Source organism: Parambassis ranga, chromosome 16, assembly GCF_900634625.1.
Source record: "Parambassis ranga chromosome 16, fParRan2.1, whole genome shotgun sequence".
In the NCBI taxonomy this organism is placed as follows: domain Eukaryota; kingdom Metazoa; phylum Chordata; class Actinopteri; family Ambassidae; genus Parambassis; species Parambassis ranga.
The window spans coordinates 4,614,466-4,633,288 of NC_041036.1; the positions used below are offsets into that span (position 1 = coordinate 4,614,466).

Below are 18,823 nucleotides of genomic sequence, written 5' to 3' on the forward strand. Positions count from 1 at the left end.
GCCTACAGCTTATAAGGACAAGTGTTCTTGATGAGGATAAGTCCTGCTGCAGGCTCCGTCTGCTTTTAGAAATGTACAGGGGAAAAAAATGTTCATTACATAAAGTGTATTAGCTGTGCCATTTTAAAGGTCAGGCTGGACTTTAATTAGGTACATCAGATGCTGGCAGGTCAGTCTTGCAGGTTTCCACAAGGTGAGATGCTTTCTCAGCTCAGGTTTAGAACATTTACAAAAGAAAAAAAAAAACTTTTTCATTAGTGGTGAAGTCCATGAAGACATAAACCTGTGAGTACCAATCATCTCATTGGCATCCATCAGTCTGGGAGTGCTTTGGTGAAAACATACAGCTAAAATATATTCAATGTTGCTCACGTCTAATCTAATAAAGTTAATAGTAAATTTTGACACAGTATAGTGCACATTCTAATTTGCAAAGTATCAAATTAGAAGCCAGCTACTGATTAACACAAAAAATGAGTCCTTGAGGAGTTCTATCTAAGCTGCAGCCTAAAAAAGCTACAGCAGCTTGTGAAAGTGCCAAAAAAACGACTTTTCCTTGAATGGCTACTAGAGGTTGGCTCCAAAAGTCAGTCAACCCCAACGTTAAAATGAGGGGCAAACCAGAAAAGTAGGTGTTGTGGTTTTAACAACCGGGCTCCATTTGGCTGCCGTAGCTCCAGGAGTGACAGTGTTGGCTCAGACTTCAGAGTTTAAGAAAATGTGTGAAGTGATACAACATCCTGTGTGTACATTTAACAGGAATGTTTACTGTAAGGGCACCTGAGCCGAGTGTCACAGTGACTGCTTTGCATTACAATGTGGTTTAAGAGCAGGCGCTCACCAGTCTTGTTTAAGAGTAGGCAGAGCATTGTTTTGTCAATGAGTCTTCCAGGGAGGATAATGTTCAACAGACAAGGACAGCTCAGAATATATTCAGCTTTTAATAGACTTGAAACAAACACATTGGCTGCTTTAATGTGATGGTTTTCATAGCACAGACTTAAAAGGAAAGCAGACAGAGGGCCTTGGTCTTGGATGTCCTGGGCACTGGACTTTTCCAGAACAGAGTAGTAAACACTTGACTCTGCAGACACTCAGTGTCACATTCCTTCACATTACAAGGACACAGAAATACAATTTTTCATGTCCCTGTGATGGTATTTAGCCTTGCATCTAGTTTTGCTTGCACCATTAAATAGTTTGCTTCTATCCCAGTACATTAGAGGGGAAAGGAACTTGTTTGTGCTTTTTAAAGCAGCAGTAAAGCTTTCCTGTAACTTTGCAGACTCTGCCGTGAACATTAGTCATTGTTACTATAATTTTTTTTTTCACAATTAGCAAAACAAAGAGGGTGAAACAAAAAATGTGATAAACCACCATGTGTGTAAATAACACACACCAGTTGCACCAGTAGGGCCAGGATGGACATAAGACAGGTATAACGAACAGCTGAACATCAATGAACCAAAATTGTACTTGTAATATTCTAAATGTGTCCATCATAATCACTCCGGATCATCTAGTATTCTTCATTTGAAAAGAAGTCACAAGTTTCCTTGCCTTGTGAGGACATCTGTGAACTGTATAAACCTTTTTTTTTCTTTCTTTTTTTTGTAACAGTGTTTTGATTGCACATAAAATGACCTCTAACCAAAAAAAAGATTAAATCCCAGAAATCCCTGGGCACCAACAAAATCCGAACAAGCTGTGGATATAAACAAAAGCAAGAGACCGGAAAAATACCTGGTATAAGAAGAGCATGTTAAACAGGAAGAATAAACTGTCTGCACAACTAAATGCATGACAGAACTGTGCATTCTTTGAGGTGGGTATAGTGATGTATAAAAAAAAATGCACCTATTTGAGTGTTTTTCAGCCTCTGACCTGTGCTGACCAGTGTGTGTATATATATGTGCATTATTCAAACACCACTGCTCATGCACAGTATGATGTTGATATGTGCATGTGTACATGCCTGACTGCTTAAAAACATGCCATATGGCCTATGCACAATGCGACCAGGTAACGGTTTCCTTCTTTGAATGTGGACCGGCGGAGCATGACTCACAGCAGATCCAGACGTGTTTTTACCTTGTGATAGTCCTGCTCCAGTCTGGAATCTGAGCCGGCTCCCTGCTTATACTTGTTCATCTTTAGTTTCATCTGTCTGGTCCTCTCCTCCATGTCCATACCTGAGCACAGAGACAAAGGACAGTCAGACTGCAGCTGGTGCTGTGAGGAAGGCCTGATGGAAGGACATACTGTTATGGTGAGAGACAAGCTTCTGCTGAGCTATGAGCCATGAGCTATGACAAGGACATATCTAATGGGAAAAAGCTGAATGGCAGGATTGTATTAACAAGAAAACACAGCACACAGTCTGGCAAAAAAAATAAGCTCATAGAGTATTTTATCAAACTGCTTAATATACAACTCCAGGTTCAGTTATCTTCACCAAAAATAGCCTTTTTAATTCTATGATTAATATGTCTACACCACAATTTATGGATCTCTACACCAGTTATCACTACACCCTGTGACTTTGACATCATGCTACTTGGTCCCACATCTGTCTCTGCTTAAACTTAAAGGTAGGGTAGGAGATTTTGAAAACTTCTTTCTCTTCTTTCTCTCGGAGCTCACCCCGAAGCCACGCCTCCCAATCACATGGACGCGCATTACCTGAAGACGAGCTGCGGTCTGTGACTTCAGCCATCATGCACGTACCTCTCTGGTGCGAGCAGAGCAGGAAGAGAGTGACAACCAGACAATACCCTGCGCAGGGTCGTCCCGGAGGATTGGCTGATGTTTTTAGCGTTTTATAGCTTCCACAGATGATTCATATTCTTCGTTTTAAAGCTAAACTGACAAACTAATCGGTTGCTATCGGATTGTAAAGAGAAGTTACACTAATTTAACAAAAAGTGCATCAGAATGAAATCTCCTACCCTACCTTTACATATTAAACATTGGAGGTCTATGTAAAAACCCATTCTCTGAACTTTAACCTCTGCAAACTATATTTGCACATTTGCAACATCACTCTACCATCAATACACAAGCTAAACCTATCTTTGTGGAGGTAATACCGCTGCATAACAACTACACATGATCTAAAAATACACACCGACGTAGAATCTCGCACTTCCTGCTTCAACACATGAAACTACATTATGATAACGCTGCAAAAATATTTCTCATTCACCACCAAATGATGATTTTCCTGCTGTATCTGCATTTCCATTCTCCCCCACTTGCACTGTCTCTACTTTTGTGTCAAATGATGGAGGTGAAGATGATTGCACATGTATGGGAGCCATGCGCAAAAACACAACGTGCCTGTGCCTTCACACACACACACACACACACAAACAAAGAAAGCGTCACAGGCTGAGAGCACATGACTGACTGCACAGGTGTACACTGCTTATAAATATCACAATCTACATACTGTGATGTCTCCTTCAAACTAATTACACACAGAAATGTAATTAAAGCTGCTTGTTAAATCACAGCATGGCTGCAATTGTTTTGCAACATCTGTAGATTTTCTTGCTTCCTGCAATTATGCTGAATTGTTTCAATTACAGCAGTCAGAAAGTATGAAGTCTGTTCTAGTGATGCTCGTTTTACATGAAGTGACGGCCTTTATAGTCACACCAGCAACACTCTAAACAGTTCTGTATAGTAAATATGAAAACTGAATGTACTGGCAGATGAATGTACTGACTGATTTGTTTGTTGAGCCCTAAAATTGGGCAGCTTTAACAAGCTTTTCAGCCTGATTGTGTCATTTCAAAGGAAATCTGCTTATATATTTGCATATTCTGCCTGCAGTCTAACAGTGACAGTTCCTTATGGGTATGTTTTTATAAATTGTTTGTCAACAGATAGTATAATTAAAAGAATATCCTCATTATCATGTAATTTATGTTTACAAAATTACGATGGAAAAAAAACTCTCTGGCGTGACCATGATCATGCTTCGATGAACAATAAGCCCACAGTCTGAACGCTGCAAAATAAAGGAGTAGAAATGACAAGGAAGCCAGAAGCATCACCTACAGAGCCATTAAGAGTGCAAATGGGACACAAGAATGAACGCAAGCTAAGCAAGAAAAAAAAAACTGAGATGAGGGGAGGCGGGTAAGGGGAGGGCAAGCCGGGAAGACGTATAGAGAGAATAGGAAGAAGAGGAAGCGGAGTCAGAAAGGAAAGAAGGTGCAGAAGGGACAGACCTGAGTTCGTCCAACTTGGTGAGTCCATGTCTTCTGGGATCACATCACAGAATAGACAGACACAGACAGAGGAGAGGAAGATGGATGTGAGAGGATGCACAAAGGGTAATGGTGGAGGATGGCAGAGGCGAGGAAGGACGGAGGGAGGGCGACGCCATCGTCACCGAATGTGCCATGTTTGGAGGGTCAGAGTGAAGAGGAGGTGGATCGTGGAGCGGGTTTGGGAGGGATGGAGGGGGGGGGGCACAACACAACAACAATACGACACAATAATGACAAAACAACAAGCACAGAACACACAAATAAAAATCATAGAGTACACCAAGAACACACAAACTCCACCATGGGCACAGAGAGAAGTCAAAACAGAGCAAGAGGGTGGCAAGGCCGGGAGAGGCTGAGGTAGAGGCCAAGAGTTTAGTTATTAGAAATCAGAAAGGAGAGGGTGACAGTTGGAGAGGTGAGGGTCTGTACTTTAAAGGAAAAAAAGAGCTGAAACAGTAAAGAGATGTTAATGTGCCGATCCAGATAGAAACCAGAGACCTACGGCTTGGAGGCAGAAAGGTGGGGAGAGGAGGAGAGAGGGAAAGGGGGTAAAAGGAGAAGTGATGTCACTTGAGTCTGCATGGGGCAGCTGTGGGAAGACAGCCTGGAAAAATAACAGAAATAAAAGAAATAAAACAAACTGAAAGCAGAGAGCAGCAAGCACACAAAAGAGAGAGCTGGCTACCTCACAGTTCCACCAGGAAAAGTTACAACTGCACACTTATTCAAACACACACACACACATAGACACACACAGACGTCAGCTAAATAATCTTTCTCACAGAAGGTTATGCAACAAGATCGACTGCCTGTTTTCAGGCTTCTCTGCTGCTTCCGATTTATTCATATATAACATATTTTCCTCCTCTTCTCATTATTCATGTCCTTGCTTCCGCTCAGCCTGCTCAGTCCCTCAGAATGTTCTGACTTTCATGTCACTAGTAGCAATCAAGGCGCTTCCAAGTCCGACGCAAGGCAGCCACTCACGTGCTGATGTGACCTCAATAGCTGAGTTCACTATCAGTAGAAACCAGCAGACAATGTGACCCTCCACTGTTTAACCACCCCTGTTTTGCAGCCATCCTGCAGTCTGAAAAAAAAACCGAACCAACACTAACATCAGACTCCATTTTCATTCACCCCTTGCACAGAATTTGCATTTTGCTCAATTAGTACTCAATTAGGGTGAATAATGAAGTGCCACATGCATAAAAAGACTATGTGAGACATCTGCCCCACTAGCTTTCATCTCTTTGTGGCAGCTATCATCTCATTAGAGAGTCAAATGATAATCAAGGGAGCAAGTGTTTTTTTTTTCTTCCTTACTTCGGCAGCATCATGTAGGTCATCAGGATAAGAGAGCGATATGGAGATAGGGGAGAGCCAAAAACTAGGTCAAGATGGTATGCAAAAGTCTCCTGTGGTCTGTGGGTTAATACTATGTGGTAACAAGACATATGCCAACATCAACCAAAGAGCTCTGTGTTGCTTTACTTTGTTCTGATAGTGGCTGTAATCAATGCAAAATACAAACTCATCACTTCACAAATGCACAAAGTTAAAAGTAAATAAATAAAAGCTTTGTGTGTTTGTATGTTTTGTGTTTAAGTCCAGGTTTTTGGTGGTATGTGTGTTTGCTGTGGTGTACACAGTCAATGACTGTAATGGGAAAATGGCGAGCAGCAGGTAGTAGTGATTAAAACTCCTCCTTCCTGCACAATCCCTGCTGAGGAGCCACTGCCTGGCCTTGAAAGAGCTCCCAGTGTGAAAGTAATATAATGTGGTTAAGTTGGAAACCGAAATTGTGCTTCATCAGCCTTTCTAGGATAAATAAAGGCAGAAAAAAATATGCAGAGATGGAGAGAATTCCACACAGATGTGAGGAGAGGAAGAAGAAGGGGAGGTGGAGAGCGGCAGACACAAAGACAACAACGTAGAGAGGTGGGAAGTTTAAAGAGAGACAGAGATAGAAACATCAGGATCAGACTCAGACCAGGCCTGCTGAGGGGTCCTTACAGGGTTGAAGAGTGAGACGCAGAAGCCTGACACTGTTATAAACTCATGACACTGGCCTATATATGTATGGATGAGGAACTGTGTGGATGTCGAATCTTTATTGTTTCCATGAATATGCTCATAAAATTAGTCAGCTGTTTGATCTGTTTCTCTTCCAGCTGTGTTAACATTTAATAATGTCACTGTCAAAAAATGTGTTTTAACTTTAGCCACAATCATGAATCAAACCCTGCAAGCATAACATGTCAGCAAGTGGCATTACAGGTAATTGACAAATGAGACTTAATTTCAAGGCAGGTAAAGAAGTTTCCATGGAAACACATTCATCCATACAGAGAGTAGAGCTGTACAGCTGCTCAAGATGACAGCATGTCATTAAAAAGAGTATTGTACAAAAAAAATATGCACAGTATGAAAAATAGTGCTGAGCTTTATGGAAAACAACCTAAATTGTTGTTTTTCTGTGAGTTTTGATCAAGAGAAATATGAGATCCATGCTGCACTGCACAACCACACCGTGCAGGAGGAAACGGAAGGCTGCCATCTAGAGGCTGACTGGAGCAACAACAGGCTAATCAAAGGCTTAAATAAGGCTACAGTGCCTGTATAACATCTGTCATATAATCAGATGTAAAGAGTCCACACAGAGTGTTTTGTTTTAAAGCGTGTACACTTCTATATGAGTGCATGAACAGCATTCTGACTGGGAACACTATTTTTATGTTTTTAATCACTTATCCATAAATGTACTGGTTTTGCTCATATTCTGCAGAATTAGACAATCCTGCACACAGTCTGAACTCCTTTATATTGCACATATTTTTACTTTTACACTTAACAACGTTGACCTTAAACAGTCTTTCTATCCATTGCTAATGGTAAGACTCATTATGATACAGACTGCTCATTGCACAGTCAGGTCAAATTAAACGGGTTGATTAGGCATAATTTGAGTCATACTGTAACAGTGCTTACAAAGTTTTTGTTTTAAACTTTCGCTACACCTAATTTCTCTAAATTACTACTACTACTTAACATACAATATCCTGCACTATCAATGGGTGTAGCAGTTGCTCTAGCAACTACCATATTAATGTACACACTATGTTTGCTTAAATTCTATCCTTGAAATTCTAATGAATATGGAGTTTTACAAGACCTATGTGAAGAGCTAATGTTGCTAGCGCTAGCTTAAACATGCTCATCTTTGCATCAAGGCGCGTAAGCTAGCTAACGCTACTAAGCTAGCGCTAGCGACGTTAGCGCTAACGCTACTAAGCTAGCGCCGTTACCGCTAGCGATGTTGCCCCAGCGTCGCTAGCTAAAGTGTCCTTTGATGACGTCATAACGTGTCCTTTGAAGTTAATATGTATATATATGCACCTCAGGCATAGACTCACTCATACTTCTGAGCGAGACAGAGATTCATCAACAATCTTCAGGACTTTTTTTCAGAAGAAGATGCAGAAAGAGATGAAAGAGCGCAAAGAACTGGAGAGCCTCCAGGGCAGCCGGGACTCCCAGGTCAACGAGCTGGACAGCCTCTTCGAAAGGATCAACGCAGATATCTGGTACTACCATGACCATGAGGACTACCTCAAAAGCTGGTACTACCAGGTCTGCCAAGCCGAGCAGGACAGTCCAAACTCCCAGGGCAGCCGGGACTCCCAGGGCAGCCAGGACTACCAGGGCAGCCGGGACTCCCAGGGCAGCCGGGACTCCCAGGTCAACGAGCTGGACAGCCTCTTTGAAAGGATCAACGCAGATATCTGGTACTACCATGACCATGAGGACTACGTGAAAAGCTGGTACTACCAGGTAGTCTATTTTATAATATATATATATTTTTTTTTAACTTATCCCTTGCTGTCTGTATGCCGTTGCAAAAATGCAATTTCCCCATTGTGGGACTAATAAAGGTTTCTTAATCTTACCAGGTCTGCCAAGCCGAGCAGGACAGTCCAAACTCCCAGGGCAGCTGCGACTACAAGGGCAGCCGGGACTCCCAGGGCAGCCGGGACTACCAGGGCGGCCGGGACTCCCAGGGCAGCTGCGACTACAAGCGCAGCCGGGACTCCCAGGGCAGCCGGGACTCCCAGGGCAATGAGCTGGACAGCCTCTTTGAAAGGATCAACACAGACATCTGGTACTACCACGACCATGAGGACTACCTGAAAAGCTGGTACTACCAGGTCTGCCAAGCCGAGCAGGACAGTCCAAACTCCCAGGGCAACCGGGACTACCATGGCAGCCGGGACTACCAGGGGAGTCTAGACCATCAGGACCAATACAGCTGGGGATTGGGGATAATTGTAGAGGGGACACGGGCAGAAAGGAAGAAAGACAGTAGAAGATACTGAAGTAGATGTGCTTTCTCTTTCATTAAGTCTACCTCTCAGCATTATTTGTAAATAGTTAAGCCAATAAAAACATAATCAAACATATACCTGTGCTGCCATGTTTTCACATATTTATATTAAAGGTCATGTGATTAATGCCTGTTTAAATACTATATATATATATATGTATAGTTATAGCTATAGTATGCTGAATTTCCAAATTCTGAAAAAAAACTACCATATTAATGTACACACTATGTTTTCTTAAATTCTATCCTTGAAATTCTAATGAATATGGAGTTTTACAAGACCTATGTGAAGAGCTAATGTTGCTAGCGCTAGCTTAAACATGCTCATCTTTGCATCAAGGCGCGTAAGCTAGCTAACGCTACTAAGCTAGCGCTAGCGACGTTAGCGCTAACGCTACTAAGCTAGCGCCGTTACCGCTAGCGACGTTGCCCCAGCGTCGCTAGCTAAAGTGTCCTTTGATGACGTCATAACGTGTCCTTTGAAGTTAATATGTATATATATGCACCTCAGGCATAGACTCACTCATACTTCTGAGCGAGACAGAGATTCATCAACAATCTTCAGGACTTTTTTTCAGAAGAAGATGCAGAAAGAGATGAAAGAGCGCAAAGAACTGGAGAGCCTCCAGGGCAGCCGGGACTCCCAGGTCAACGAGCTGGACAGCCTCTTCGAAAGGATCAACGCAGATATCTGGTACTACCATGACCATGAGGACTACCTCAAAAGCTGGTACTACCAGGTCTGCCAAGCCGAGCAGGACAGTCCAAACTCCCAGGGCAGCCGGGACTCCCAGGGCAGCCAGGACTACCAGGGCAGCCGGGACTCCCAGGGCAGCCGGGACTCCCAGGTCAACGAGCTGGACAGCCTCTTTGAAAGGATCAACGCAGATATCTGGTACTACCATGACCATGAGGACTACGTGAAAAGCTGGTACTACCAGGTAGTCTATTTTATAATATATATATATTTTTTTTTAACTTATCCCTTGCTGTCTGTATGCCGTTGCAAAAATGCAATTTCCCCATTGTGGGACTAATAAAGGTTTCTTAATCTTACCAGGTCTGCCAAGCCGAGCAGGACAGTCCAAACTCCCAGGGCAGCTGCGACTACAAGGGCAGCCGGGACTCCCAGGGCAGCCGGGACTACCAGGGCGGCCGGGACTCCCAGGGCAGCTGCGACTACAAGCGCAGCCGGGACTCCCAGGGCAGCCGGGACTCCCAGGGCAATGAGCTGGACAGCCTCTTTGAAAGGATCAACACAGACATCTGGTACTACCACGACCATGAGGACTACCTGAAAAGCTGGTACTACCAGGTCTGCCAAGCCGAGCAGGACAGTCCAAACTCCCAGGGCAACCGGGACTACCATGGCAGCCGGGACTACCAGGGGAGTCTAGACCATCAGGACCAATACAGCTGGGGATTGGGGATAATTGTAGAGGGGACACGGGCAGAAAGGAAGAAAGACAGTAGAAGATACTGAAGTAGATGTGCTTTCTCTTTCATTAAGTCTACCTCTCAGCATTATTTGTAAATAGTTAAGCCAATAAAAACATAATCAAACATATACCTGTGCTGCCATGTTTTCACATATTTATATTAAAGGTCATGTGATTAATGCCTGTTTAAATACTATATATATATATATGTATAGTTATAGCTATAGTATGCTGAATTTCCAAATTCTGAAAAAAAAACTACCATATTAATGTACACACTATGTTTTCTTAAATTCTATCCTTGAAATTCTAATGAATATGGAGTTTTACAAGACCTATGTGAAGAGCTAATGTTGCTAGCGCTAGCTTAAACATGCTCATCTTTGCATCAAGGCGCGTAAGCTAGCTAACGCTACTAAGCTAGCGCTAGCGACGTTAGCGCTAACGCTACTAAGCTAGCGCCGTTACCGCTAGCGACGTTGCCCCAGCGTCGCTAGCTAAAGTGTCCTTTGATGACGTCATAACGTGTCCTTTGAAGTTAATATGTATATATATGCACCTCAGGCATAGACTCACTCATACTTCTGAGCGAGACAGAGATTCATCAACAATCTTCAGGACTTTTTTTCAGAAGAAGATGCAGAAAGAGATGAAAGAGCGCAAAGAACTGGAGAGCCTCCAGGGCAGCCAGGACTCCCAGGTCAACGAGCTGGACAGCCTCTTCGAAAGGATCAACGCAGATATCTGGTACTACCATGACCATGAGGACTACCTCAAAAGCTGGTACTACCAGGTCTGCCAAGCCGAGCAGGACAGTCCAAACTCCCAGGGCAGCCAGGACTACCAGGGCAGCCGGGACTCCCAGGTCAACGAGCTGGACAGCCTCTTTGAAAGGATCAACGCAGATATCTGGTACTACCATGACCATGAGGACTACGTGAAAAGCTGGTACTACCAGGTAGTCTATTTTATAATATATATATATTTTTTTTAACTTATCCCTTGCTGTCTGTATGCCGTTGCAAAAATGCAATTTCCCCATTGTGGGACTAATAAAGGTTTCTTAATCTTACCAGGTCTGCCAAGCCGAGCAGGACAGTCCAAACTCCCAGGGCAGCTGCGACTACAAGGGCAGCCGGGACTCCCAGGGCAGCCGGGACTCCCAGGGCAGCCGGGACTACCAGGGCGGCCGGGACTCCCAGGGCAGCTGCGACTACAAGCGCAGCCGGGACTCCCAGGGCAGCCGGGACTCCCAGGGCAATGAGCTGGACAGCCTCTTTGAAAGGATCAACGCAGACATCTGGTACTACCATGACCATGAGGACTACCTGAAAAGCTGGTACTACCAGGTCTGCCAAGCCGAGCAGGACAGTCCAAACTCCCAGGGCAGCTGGGACTACCATGGCAGCCGGGACTACCAGGGGAGTCTAGACCATCAGGACCAATACAGCTGGGGATTGGGGATAATTGTAGAGGGGACACGGGCAGAAAGGAAGAAAGACAGTAGAAGATACTGAAGTAGATGTGCTTTCTCTTTCATTAAGTCTACCTCTCAGCATTATTTGTAAATAGTTAAGCCAATAAAAACATAATCAAACATATACCTGTGCTGCCATGTTTTCACATATTTATATTAAAGGTTATGTGATTAATGCCTGTTTAAATACTATATATATATGTGTATAGTTATAGCTATAGTATGCTGAATTTCCAAATTCTGAAAAAAAAACTACCATATTAATGTACACACTATGTTTGCTTAAATTCTATCCTTGAAATTCTAATGAATATGGAGTTTTACAAGACCTATGTGAAGAGCTAATGTTGCTAGAGCTAGCTTAAACATGCTCATCTTTGCATCAAGGCGCGTAAGCTAGCTAACGCTACTAAGCTAGCGCTAGCGACGTTAGCGCTAACGCTACTAAGCTAGCGCCGTTACCGCTAGCGACGCTGGGGCAACGTTGCTAGCGGTAACGGCTAAAGTGTCCTTTGATGACGTCATAACGTGTCCTTTGAAGTCTTTATGTCATAGTGTCCTTTGAAGTTAATATGTATATATATGCACCTCAGGCATAGACTCACTCATACTTCTGAGCGAGACAGAGATTCATCAACAATCTTCAGGACTTTTTTTCAGAAGAAGATGCAGAAAGAGAAGCACGAGATGAAAGAGCGCAAAGAACTGGAGAGCCTCCAGGGCAGCCGGGACTCCCAGGGCAGCCGGGACTCCCAGGTCAACGAGCTGGACAGCCTCTTTGAAAGGATCAACGCAGATATCTGGTACTACCATGACCATGAGGACTACCTCAAAAGCTGGTACTACCAGGTCTGCCAAGACGAGCAGGACAGTCCAAACTCCCAGGGCAGCTGGGACTCCCAGGGCAGCTGCGACTACAAGGGCAGCCGGGACTCCCAGGGTGGCCGGGACTCCCAGGGCGGCCGGGACTCCCAGGGCAGCTGCGACTACAAGCACAGCCGGGACTGCCAGGGCAGCCGGGACTCCCAGGGCAATGAGCTGGACAGCCTCTTTGAAAGGATCAACGCAGACATCTGGTACTACCATGACCATGAGGACTACCTGAAAAGCTGGTACTACCAGGTCTGCCAAGCCGAGCAGGACAGTCCAAACTCCCAGAGCAGCCGGGACTACCATGGCAGCCGGGACTACCAGGGGAGTCTAGACCATCAGGACCAATACAGCTGGGGATTGGGGATAATTGTAGAGGGGACACGGGCGAAAGACAGAAAGGAAGAAAGACAGTAGAAGATACTGAAGTAGATGTGCTTTCTCTTTCATTAAGTCTACCTCTCAGCATTATTTGTAAATAGTTAAGCCAATAAAAACATAATCAAACATATACCTGTGCTGCCATGTTTTCACATATTTATATTAAAGGTCATGTGATTAATGCCTGTTTAAATACTATATATATATATATATATATATATATATATATATATATATATATATATATATATATATATATATATATATATATATTACGACGGCGTATTAGGGCCAATGTAAGAAAAAAAATACTGACCCGGAAGAAGAGGGGGGGGGGGGCAATATTCTGAGATTTAAAGTCGTAAATTTACGAGAAAAAAAGTCGTAGATTTACGAGAAAAAAACTCGCAAATTTACGGGAAGACCTCAGATATTCTCTGACATTAGGCTATAAAGTCGCAAATCTGGAGACACGCTGCTTGCTGTCACGGTCGCCGTGGAAAAGCTCATCAAGTTGTGACAATGCTGTGAAGAAGATAGCACCGTTGATAACCTTTCCTGCTTCAACCTCCCGACCATAGTCAGGGAGCACAGAGGACGAGCTACGTTGCTCGTGGTTAACCCCCACCGTCACAAACAGCTGGAGTACCAGAGCACTTTCCTGTCCTTGCAGGGCGGCAGCTTTGTTCTCATATTCTTTACGCTGTACATATACTTCTTGTTAATAAATCGCCCCTCTCTCAAGCTAACAAGTCATCTTCTCTTCCACTCCTACACAAACACGCTGTCCTGTATCCTGCACACTCACACACAGGTAAGCACACACGTACTCACTGCCTTCCTATTATAAGGCATATAGGCCTACAACTCTCATAACACCGTGATAAAAACTAAAAACTTTAAACAGTTGCTTTTTATCCAGTTTACACTTATGTAAACTGTACACATAAACCGTGTGCATGTATGCATGTATGGAAACGCGACATAATTCCATGACCAGGAAAAACGGATGCAAATTTCTGAGTTTTTTTCTCGTAAATCTACGAGTTTTTTTCTCGTAAATCTACGACTTTTTTTCTCGTAAATTTACGAGTTTTTTTCTCGTAAATCTACGACTTTTTTCTCGTAAATTTACGACTTTAAATCTCAGAATATTGCCCCCCCCTCCTCTTCCGGGTCAGTATTTTTTTTTTCTTACATTGGCCCTAATACGCCGTCGTAATATATATATATATATATATATATATATATATATATATATATATATATATAGTTATAGCTATAGTATGCTGAATTTCCAAATTCTGTATACAAGTTTTGAAGACCAAGACCAAGAAGCTCTGAATGGTTTCTCTATCTTGAAATTTGTAGGAGTAGCATTTTCCAGAAGGCATGCTTTGAAGGGCTCCCTCATTGACTCCCATGTTAATTTGAGGGTGGAAGATGTATTGCCTTGCAGCAATCAAACTAATTAAACGATTAAAGGAGTCAGAACATCCATCATGTCTTATACTGGTGCAAATAATGATTTTGATTTTCTGGCACAAAATGTGCATTTGTTTATTTTTTTAAATGGACCTGGCGTGTATTTGATCGTCTTGTCTTTTCGATCCTATTGTTTCAGCTTTAAAGGAAAGCTCAGTGTAACCGTTTCTCTGCCCTCTGTAGTGCAGTAACGACCATGTAATATGCAGCAAAAAAAACATGCAAAACAATAACGATGATGCTTTTACGTGAGCCGGGTTAGAACAAAGACTGAGCGGTGTGAAAGTGCAGTATATTTTATGACAGTAGTCTTTCTTCTTTGAGGCCAATCCCATACAGTTTAACACATTTCCCGTTTGTGCGTGAGGTCCAACCAGCTGAGCGGCTGCATGTGCACTAATCAACACACAGAGAAGAAGCTTGGTAGAGTTAAGATGGCGGCATGTGGGTGAGGAGCCTGGGATCTAAACTCGAGCTTTTTCGCCATTAAATGATTCCTATGAATTCACATATATACAGTAATCGAACGAATAACAAGCTCCACATCTTTCACACGTCTAGCATTCATGGACTCACGTCATTGTTAACAACAAAAAAAAAGAAAAAAGTCACACTAACTCCACTTCAAAGTGGCAGAAACTCACAAGCAAACCAACCAACCTGCGTCAGTGAGGGAGGGGTGTGGCTGTGTCCCTCCATCGGACAGAGAGCCATTCAGCCCCCGCTGCTGGTCCTCCCATGTCACCTCTACAGTAAGATACGCACATGTAGATATATATATATATACATGGACACGCTTACAGTGACAGTACAGGCATCACACTGATTATTAGGAGAACTTGCAACAAAATGTGGTGCCGAATCCTTTCATACACAATCATTGTGTTTGTCACACAGTAAAAAAAACAGAAAGCAGTGGTCAGAAAGAAAAGAGACTTCTTTGCCACATTAGCACTGAAATGAAGAACAGCTCCTCTTTAAAGATTGTGAACTTTGCTCCATCTGCTGGTGAACAGAGGTAGCAAACACTCAAGAGTGTTGACAAGCATTAGACTGCAGTACATCTGCAGCAGCAGAGAGCAATGCACAGATTCAGGAGATAATACATTCAATTAGCGTGTGTGTTGTTTGGGTTGTATATATCATAAAAACCTCATATTAATCTCATCACAGTTTTCTGGCTGTAAACTGCTCAAAACATGAGTATAAGACAGACTACTGGTCTTAAGGGAGTGCTTGAACAGAATATGTGTGCATGTGTTCAATAATCCATGTCTAATTGAAATGATTGGCAATTTCACAATGGAAATGGAGAGCTCTGTCTTTGTGAGGTGGAGCTGAGCAGAATTAATTAGTCTTAAAGTAGAGGGCAGATTAGAGCTTTGAGGCCGTACTGGAGGCAGAGGAGGACAGACCAGCAGAAATCACATCAATGGGACTCTGTATGTATTATCATCAGTTTCAGCAAGTCTCTAATTTGATCACTGCAAATTAAGTTGATAGGAATGAACCACACTCAGTCTAGATGAAAAAAGAAAAAGACTGAAATAAGGAGCTGAAAGGATAAAAAAAATGGCCGACACTCCTCAAAGTAGCTGCTACCAAGTGTCACAGAAGAACCGAGAAAGCACACACAGCAATAAAACCACATCACACTTTTCAAAGGACTTGCCTTTCCTTCCATTTACTGGTGGGCCTTGGGGTTTTTCCTCACTGTCTGCTGCTACTGAGGAGACAGATGGAGGGCTCATGAAATGAGGCTCCGAAACCATAACCACCACAACTCATGTTAATATGACAACTTCACAATACTGCATGTGCCCGTACACAAGACGCACAAACACCACAAACACACAGCTATCCCAGTAAGTGATAGTTCGCCTTTACACAAGCTGAGCGGCAGTTTGGTTAATTACACAAATCACTCTGATTATCAGCAGTTTAAAAACACAATGTTGCTTTTTTAGAGACCTGTCCGTGAAAATCCCCTGAGTCAGTCTGCACTGCTGCTGTGACAGTGTTGAGTAATTGCACCACACAGTCAAAGGACAGAAGCGTGCCATATAAACAGATGGGAAAGTAGGAAGTGGGAAACTGTGAGGAACTCCGCTATGTGCCAACCGTCTGGCCGTTCATTCAAGCCTGTGGTTGAATGCACTGTACATCCACACCTACTGTACAGTACATTATTCTCATCCAAAAAACAAACCCTTCATTGTGAAATGAAGAAGAGTTTTAAATACTGTTTCAGCAGTGGTGAACACACCTTGGTGACCATCATTTTGGGGTTCATGCTCCTCCCCTGTTCCCTCTTAGGAGTCGCCACAAATAAACAGACATAACATAAACATCACAATTAGCTACGTGTACGTACTCTGAGGCACATCAGAAAAAAGGGGGTAGTGTTTATCATTCCCATTCCTCTCTGGATTATAGATCCACTCCATAAAGAGCTACACACACACACACACACACACTCTCATATTCACACATGTATGCATTACATAAGCTGAGTGCCATACAGCTCTCTGGGACCTACAGCACAAGGTCAGATCAATACCTCCCTCCACTGCCCACACACTGCCACTGACCTGAAAAGGTAGAGAGACAAAGGGAGAGAGACATCGACACAAACAAAGAGAGAGAGAGACGATAGACTGTCTGTCTAAGAGAAACAGAAGAAAGAGATATTAGCGCCAGGAGAGAGAGAGAAAGAGAGAGAGAGAGGAAGATGGAATAAAGGCAATACAAAGAGGCGACAGAGAGGTCCAGACAGAGAGCCTCATTGCGATAAAAAGATGGCACAGATATAGAAGAAGGGTGGGACTGAGAGGGAGAGACTGTAAAGGAAAACGTGAAGAAGATGGAGAGAGAGAGAGAGAGAAGAGGGAGGGGAGGCTGGCAGCTGTACAGAAGACAGGGAAAGCCCTTGTGGACTCTGACAGTGATGAAAGAGTTGTGCGAATGCTTTGACAAGTTCTCTAAAACTGTGTGAGCTTCTTCCCCTCTCTCTAGCTTCCTCTCAGTCACTCCCCGCAGTCAATGCAAAGATACGACAACCTCATTCATAAACACGAGCAAAATAATCACTGCCTTCATCATGGTGCCTCTCGACGTTCACTTCATGATGTAACATTTGCCAAAAGAGTACTGATGAACAAACTGAGGAAGGGCAAAGCTTTGTGTCTGTGTTATAACTCAAATCCTGGTTTTTCCCTTATTTAGCAGATACAGAGAGAAAAGCCGTACTGTATAACAGCTGTGGTGAAGTATCTCAGCAGTCCAAATACATCTCAGACAAATAGTAACAATAGCCAAACTCAAAGAAACAGCGAGGCTACATTTCAACACAACAATGGTGCAACCGATAGGTTCCAGACAGACCTAGAGCTAAGTACGACATGATGGCACATCTCCACTGTACATTTAACACAACTGCAACAAAGGGAGGGTTCAATGTTCGCATATCAAGTTTGGCCTCCACTGAACCATCCACCCGCTGTTGCAGACCGGGTTTTGGCCTTCAGAGTGAGGTACAGCACGCCCAGTCTGAAGGACTAAACCCACACATTCAGGTACAGACCTTCACAAGGCTCTGTTCCTTCGTCTCCATCTTCTGAGAGAGAGAAATGGAAAAGGAACCGAGTAGAGGTGTTATGGGTGCAAAGCAACGGTAAACACCAAAGACACATATGGCACTAAAAACCCTTGTACAGATCATCTATACTCCATTCCTTCATTTCCATCATCAAGTGATGTCTCACTCAAAACTGAGGTGAATCAGCCATGAAACCGAAGCCAAACACTTCATATACATACACATATATATAAACTGAGTACATGTAGCCAGTTCACATGTATTTATGGTTCTCCATACAAAAAGAAAACATCCAAGTGACTTACTTCTGTCCTTCCCTGTTGGAGGAAGCTGTGGAAGTTGCCGACCCCGTCTACTGGACATAGGAGTACTGGTGGGACTGGTCTGGACTGATCCACTACGAGGATGCGCCCTGTATGATAAAATAAAAAAGTATAGTGGACACTGGAGTGAGACACGAGAGCTGCTGGTGGATGCAGGTCAAAGCCATTTTGCACCCACATCAGTGTGACAACAGCAAAGGAAGAGACAGCTGTACATATTATCGACAGCAACACAAAAAGGTTCAGCTACAATGAAGGTCCGATGCATGATTGATGATGTCATTAATTTAGAATCTATTTTGGGTCATGTAAAAAATTGTCTTTTGAGTCACTGTCAGGCACAACAGGTTGACAATAACCGTACACATTAATAGACATCAATATGTCTGGTATCTCAAAATAGAAAACCAATGCACACGGTGATGACGTTTGGCACATGGCATGGAAGTGGAGGGATACAGCAACTGTAAGGGAACTGAGCTGCAATAAAAGATGCCAGGTGTGAATCGCATGTACAGTCGACTCATCAAGCTGCAAGGAGAAGAGAGTTCAATGCAGAGACAGCAGACCAGTGCGACCATGC

The 18,823-nt window shown here is 43.3% G+C and overlaps 1 protein-coding gene across 3 annotated transcripts in view; it reads right to left on the reverse strand.

Moving 5' to 3' along the window:
- Positions 1-18,823, reverse strand: part of rims2a (regulating synaptic membrane exocytosis 2a) — a 115,229-nt gene that overhangs the window by 21,808 nt on the left and 74,598 nt on the right. For 2 of the 3 annotated variants that reach the window (XM_028424593.1, XM_028424594.1), the window contains 3 exons: positions 18,223-18,329; positions 4,239-4,271; positions 2,092-2,192 (listed from right to left, as the gene is read on the reverse strand). In XM_028424593.1, the coding sequence (XP_028280394.1) occupies positions 2,092-2,192; positions 4,239-4,271; positions 18,223-18,329 (241 nt within the window). The remainder of the gene's footprint in view (positions 1-2,091; positions 2,193-4,238; positions 4,272-18,222; positions 18,330-18,823) is intronic. The other variant, XM_028424595.1, reaches the window with a different exon arrangement.